General features: G+C 42.7%; 1 protein-coding gene across 2 annotated transcripts; it reads right to left on the bottom strand.

The window, feature by feature from the left end:
• Window positions 1-687: 687 nt before the first annotated feature.
• LOC120671607 lies at window positions 688-6179 on the bottom strand. 2 transcript variants are annotated; one of them, XM_039951993.1, is made up of 4 exons: window positions 6089-6156; window positions 5892-5992; window positions 1162-4356; window positions 688-1078 (listed from the first exon to the last, which is right to left on the bottom strand). In XM_039951993.1, the coding sequence occupies exons 2-4, from the start codon at window positions 5951-5953 to the stop codon at window positions 1075-1077; spliced, it is 3261 nt and encodes a 1086-aa protein (XP_039807927.1). In that variant the 5' UTR covers window positions 5954-5992; window positions 6089-6156; the 3' UTR covers window positions 688-1074. The 2 variants fall into 2 exon arrangements, with proteins under 2 accessions (XP_039807927.1, XP_039807926.1); XM_039951992.1 differs by having other exon boundaries at window positions 5892-6179.
• Window positions 6180-6448: the final 269 nt, after the last annotated feature.

Below are 6448 nucleotides of genomic sequence, written 5' to 3'. Positions count from 1 at the left end.
GGTCAGTGCTTAGGTCAGATAAGGGACCTTGTCTTAACTTTCTTTGGTGGAAACAGATATTTAAGTGATTCCATTTGCTAATGCGTAGTTTGCTAATGTTGCTTGCTAATGCTTCCTATAACACCTACTAACTCAAATACATTATGAGATAAAATTTCTTTTTCTCATAGAGTAAATTTGCTTATTCAGACTACTATCTTCGTTCGTTCACTCATGAACAGAAATAATATCTTCTTCGTTAGATCATATTTGTAGATTAGATTGTTGTAGAGTTAAGATGAGATGTCTAAATAAGACAGTTTGTCTGACTTGAATTTCTTTTAGTGGAAAGAACTGCTTTCTTATTTCTCATAGAGTAAAACTGCTCATCTAGACTTCAGTCTTTTTCCATTCATAAACAGGAACAGCACCTTCTTCCTAACATCATATTTGTAGATTAGATTATTATATAGTTTCTATACATAGCATGAATGCGTATTTTCTCACTAAATTGCACTTACAAACTGTTTGTTCCTGCTGCAAGGTGAATAATACATACTTGATGCCTTCTGAAGCTTAGGACTGTTGTTGTCTCCCGTGTAGTCAGAAAATTGCAAAGGTGAGTCCAGCCTCAAAAGGGTGCAGATCCTCAAGTCAATTCAAAGCAAAACAAATAAACGAAGAACAGTTCACTGTACGTGGTCGCACTGAAAAATTCAACCGAGCAGTGCACTGATATTGCTACCAGCCAAAGGCAGTTCACTGCAGTAGCAATAAAATATAAACCGACGACCAATACATTGAAATAACAACATGCCGATCGTGCGCGCCCATACGACTCGTTCGCTCCACGCTATCTAGACTCCGAGGCCCAAATCTGGACTCTGAAGTCTTAAAAAACCAAGACAACAGAAACGATACATTGGACATATCCAACAGAATCACACCTATAAATTTATCACACGACACGACCATCAGAAAGAGTTTATGATGGAAAAACCATCGATGGTTTGGCCAACAAAACAAGCACACAATGGAGCACAACAAACATGCTAGTGGCAGCATCCATAGCCGGAGAATCAATGAGTTCGAAGCTTACCTAGGCAACAGAAGAAATGAGTAAGCAAAACTAACATATGAAATTAGCGTCAGGTCGAAGAATGATGGGGAAAAAAAAGGTACCTGAGGATAGTTCCCCTGAGCGATTTCTTCTTGTAGTAGCATGAGTGGCGTGGCTCCACAAAGAGGGAGGGATGGTAGCTAGCCTCCAACCCGTCCCACTTGAGCGCATCCCAGACATCCTTCTCGATCTTGACTGTCGGCTTCTCCATGTGTATGCCACGCCCTTCCATGGATGGCAGTCGGCGTAGGCCCCAGCATCCCCTGATCTTGATGGTCATGAGCGCGGGCGCCAGCATCAGCATCTGGGCCTCACAGATCTGCCGCAACATTGGGAGGTTATGCAGGTGGATGTTCGTCAGATTGGGGAATGTTACGCGTGCCTCTGGGTGCTCTTCGTCCAGCACGAATACATGCCTCAGGTCCATGCAGTTGATGATGTGGAGTGTCTCCAATCTGGGGAAGGAGGAAGCCCACACTGGAAGCACGAACCGGAGTCTGGGGCAGGCACGCAGGTTCAGGTGCTGCAGTTCCCCAAAGGAGCTGTAGTGGTGATAGGAACCACGTTTGCTCCAGATGCAGCGGGCCATCAGGAGATCCGATGCCCAAATAGTCTCCAGAGCCTCGAAGCCATATGTTCCTGGAAAGACGGTATGCAACTTGGGGCACCTCTCCACACGGCATTGCCTAAGGTAATCCCATTCGTTCATGGGCATGTTTGCACCGGTTGAGATGTCATGCAGGTGCAGGGAGTCAGCACACCTTCTCATCAGAAGAGCCAAATTATTACGCGCAGGGAAATCTCCGAGCAGTTCGCTCTCCAGACCACGGCTCCCCTGGGAAATCCCTACATGGCGATTCAAATCGGTAGTCGGAGTCGGAGCCTGTGGGAAATCCTGCATTGGAGCATCACCAGCAGTGGCATGGACATCATCATACTGCTTTGCCTCTGCAGCCATCCTGTGGGTAGCTTCAGGTTGAACATCCTCTCCACTACTATAAACAATAGGCACAGAGGTGACAAGGATATTAAAAGAAACATCCACAAGGCTGCCCTTGCCTCTGTAGCAGTCTATTGCTGGCCACAAGGATCGAGCAAGCCTTGCGTCCGAAAGAATGGCATGTATCTGCAGCCTCAAGGACTTTTTGGTAGTATAGTTTATGGATGGCCGAGAATATCTGGTCCCAGCCCGTGTGTCAATGCATAGGAGCTCTAGTTGTGGATGTATAGCATATTGACTCTTCTGATCCCATCTTATCGCAACAAGGCGCTCACAGCCCAGCAGAAACAATAGTCTGAGACATGTGACTTGCATCACCATAGTTGTAAAGTCAAGTATTTTGATTCCAGTTCCTGACAGGTCCAGCTCCACAAGATTAGGTAGTCCACGCAGAAACAAATTCTCCAAACTCGTGCAGCCCTCTAGGCATATCCTGGAGATCTTGGCATCCTTCTGACCTGTGGAAGATGGACGCAAATTTTCAGGAGGTAGTAGATTAACAGTTGGTGTCCAATGGGATGATGCTCCATAGCCATCGAGGCTGAAGGAAATGAGAGATGATGGAAGCGTATGAGGCGCAATAACACATTGAAGTCCAAGGCAGCCATCAAGAAGAAGCACCTGAAGGCTACTTGCCTTTGATAGGCTACTTGGTACAACTTTCATCTCCCTGTTGCCAGACAGATCAAGTATTTGTAGCTTTCCCTTATCCATAAATGAGTCATCTGCATCTGTTGTTTCCGCTTGATAAATCCTAGGATTGGTAATCCTTAGCCTATAAAGGTGGGATAGTATTTTCCTTAGTTGATTGATGTACTGCCAGCTCCTAACTCCCTCTATATTTAACTCCTTCAGGCTACTCATGAGATCCATCTTCGCTTTGGATAGTATCTCGTCCCATTCTGTGTAGTGTATCTCGAGCACCCATAGACTAAGCAAGAATGTCCACTCTGCATCTGTATCACAATATTGTTCACTTGGCTTGTGCTTACAGTTGTCCAAACCAAGGAATCTTAGGCTATTGCACACGAGGAAAGGCGGTGATGCAAAACTGAAGGAACAACAAGAGAGAACCAGCACAGCAAGGCTCCTGGAATATTTGAACATGTCAGATGGCAATACGGCTGGGCAATCTTGTCCTTCGAGTGCTGGTGGATGATCTGATCTTTTAGATGGTTGTAGGTGACCTGGTCTTTCCAATGCCAAGAAGATCGACGATGCTCTTACCGGTATATCTTGCATACCATCCACTTCATGTTCCTGGGAGGTGATTGAAATCCAACGATCTTTAACTAGACACCTCGTAGAAACAGCTAGAGGCTTTGTAATCTTCTTTACTGAAAAGGTAGGATTCAATTCTTGAAGCACACGATGAAGCAAAGGAGCATCGCACTCCCATCTTATCTCTCCATGCAATGCATTTCTGATCTCCATTTCTTTATTGCCTTCTATGATCCCAGCACATATCCAGTAGTTAGAAGAATGAGCAGCCCAATCAAATCTAGTGATACTGTGGAAATTATAATGTAGGGATAGCTCAAAGAGGCAACATTCTGTCACCATTGTTGTGTCCATATCCGGCATGCATTGGTGCCGAGCAACTATGGTAGTAGCCTCTCCATGCACCAGTGCACAAAATTCTGGCTCTCTGATCTGATACTCTCCATGCACAAGTGCAGCAGAGAGGAAAAGGTGGCTGTATCTTAACTTTGCTGCTGTCTCAGAACTGCGGCTATGAATCGTCAGCAACCTTCTCTTGAATGTCCATATCATTTTGTTGTTACGGAATTCCGTCATCTGAGGAATGCCAAATCTAGTGACGTCGACCTCATTATCACTTCCATTAAGAAAAATCATCATAAATTTACAGTCCCTCAGTGTTCGATCAATCTCTGTTGCAATACTTGCTATCACATCCCTAGAGTGTTTATCCAGTCCATTGAAGTCATCCTCCTCATCCTGGTTATCAAACATAGCCATCGTTCCACGGTCAAGTTTCAGTTCCTCTGCAATTGCTCTCTGCATTTCCCTTCTACTTTTCCATTCTGAGCAGTCGATGTACAATACTTTGTCAAAGCATAGTTCCTGGGGAGCATCCATTTTCTGTGACGAAAGTTCATTTGCTATGGAATTGAGGACTGGGGACGCCCCAAAACCATCCCATCCATGAAAATATATAATTTTTTTTCTCTGGCCTTCCCTTAACAAATTCAAGTATCTGCTCTTTGGCCTCATCAATATCCCACCCAAAGATCTCCTGAAATAAAGGAGCCAATAAGTACAGTGAGGTCACGATCGACCAGACCTTATTTCGTTAAAGCTACATATAATTGATTGACAGATTTTTCTGGCCAGACATATGTGCTCTATTCAATTGTACAAATCAGTAAGTACATACCAGAAGATCACTGCTACAGAAATGCTGATCCCAAAGTGTCCAGGACCTCACACTGTAGGTGGGTCATGAGCCATTTGGGATTGAGTGTTTATTTTAATGGTTATCACACGTGATTCTAAAATACCTATGACAACGGTTATCATAGATGGCTCATTTTGAGAACTATTTATGATAGTTATACAACACAGGCAGTTGTTCCAAAACAGAAGAAAAGTATATTAAGTTATAATTCACAAAAAAATCATTTAAACATCTAGGCTGTGTTATACGGTAATTGTTATTTATATATCTAATTCAAATATAATATGTGGGGATGAATATTGTTTTATTATTTGTACACAAGATTGGTTCATCATATTTTATCCATACGATAAAGAGTGGTTCGGATTTATTAGATCTTATTACAAGTTGGAATTTGAAAACACCACTAAATGACTTGACTTTCTTCTAAAATCTACTCCACAGTTGTTGATGAAACTGAGTGTGATCAACGAGCTGCTTATATGGAAAAACTTATTAATGTGTAACATAAGTATGCTTCCATGGCTTATGAGTTTGAGATAGCTAAGGTTGCTTTAGAGGAAGTCAAGTCTAGGACCCTTTTTCTTGGTACAGGTAAACTTTGTCCTACTTTGAAATCTGAGCAATCCGAGAACTGTGCTAAGTTGAAAGAATGTGAAAGAAGCTTGGTCATGCTATGTAGATCTAAAATTGCTTTTATACTCGTGATGTTTGTCCTGCTTTGCTTGTTGATCTTCAATCTTGTAATATGAATTGCTGAAGTATGAGGATGAGAACGACCAGCTGAGATCTATGGGAAGCTAGGGGTCAATGGGCTAGAACTTGAAATCCTGGCGAGCTGCTGCTCAAGACAAATCTGTGACTCCATCCTATCTCTCCTCCATTCTTCCTCTACCTTGTACAAACTGCCCCTCTTTTAGAAGCTTCTATAAACATACTTTTCTGATACCTCAACCATTGCATGAAACAATTCGGATTGCTAAAGTTTCTGTACTTCACTTTGTAGCTGCACCGAAGTTATATATAATCTCATTTACATCCACATGTTACCCTAGGACTCGAGATTTTCCTAGCGTCCTAGAGAGGTGGGGGCATTCCCAGCCACCCACAAGTCCACAACGACATACATACCTATACCATTTCTATAGGAAATTGAAAATAACTCACAACATCAGTATGTTGTGCATGTTTTCGCAAGCTAGCCAACAGGTTCAGTGAGATGGAACTACATCATGTAAGACGGATGGAGCAAGCGATGTTGATTGCACAGCCATCAAATTAAGTCTCACCAGAATTGGCTAAGAAGGAAATTAAAGTAGAAAACCAAGCAACTTTTAACTTAAATATTATTGAAGAATGCAAAAGAGCAGTACCTCCATGTCCATGATGACTTCCTCCGTAGAAGACCAAGCAAGAACAGCAACAGCACAAGCATTAATCTAATCCATCAGTTGAGGATTTTTCTTGCCACACCCTACATGCACACCCGATATATAAATGTCATTGAGTTATGCTACATTTCTGTGGGATGGACAAAGTTGACGGATGAGAGCAGCAGGAGAAGCAGAACTTGAATTTGACAAATTTTAATGAGGCCTTCCAATATGCTACAGTTAGAACAGAGGTGCGCAGACAAGTTTGCCAATGTACCATGCTACCACAGGTTGCCCTTTCATTTTGTAAAGCATGCACAATTCCTTGCGTGTTTCTTGTCCCGGGTAACACACTTTGCCCCTTTCATCTTGTAAAGCATGCACGATTCCTTGCATGTCCCCTGCTCTTTTCTTTCCTTTTTCATACCAAAAAGCATGACACATTCGCCTGCTTTTTCTTTCCTAAAGATACTCTGGTCCTTTAGTAAAACAAGCAAATGCTTCATAGGATCATTAATACTCATTAATACTAGTGAGGACCAATGGTGGTCACTCTT

The sequence above is a fragment of the Panicum virgatum genome, chromosome 4N (assembly GCF_016808335.1).
Source record: "Panicum virgatum strain AP13 chromosome 4N, P.virgatum_v5, whole genome shotgun sequence".
In the NCBI taxonomy this organism is placed as follows: Eukaryota; Viridiplantae; Streptophyta; class Magnoliopsida; order Poales; family Poaceae; genus Panicum; species Panicum virgatum.
The sequence above is the reverse complement of the archived record's forward strand: the minus strand, read 5'-3'. Positions and strand labels throughout refer to the sequence as shown.

What these genes read in the sequence shown, in the direction of transcription:
- LOC120671607 (XM_039951992.1), bottom strand. Translation starts at nt 5,953, where the DNA reads ATGCTTGTGCTGTTGCTGTTCTTGCTTGGTCTTCTACGGAGGAAGTCA. An exon ending in AAGTCATCATGGACATGGAG is followed by an intron (nt 4,357 to 5,891) that starts GTACTGCTCTTT and finishes CCTTTATTTCAG; the next exon opens with GAGATCTTTGGGTGGGATAT.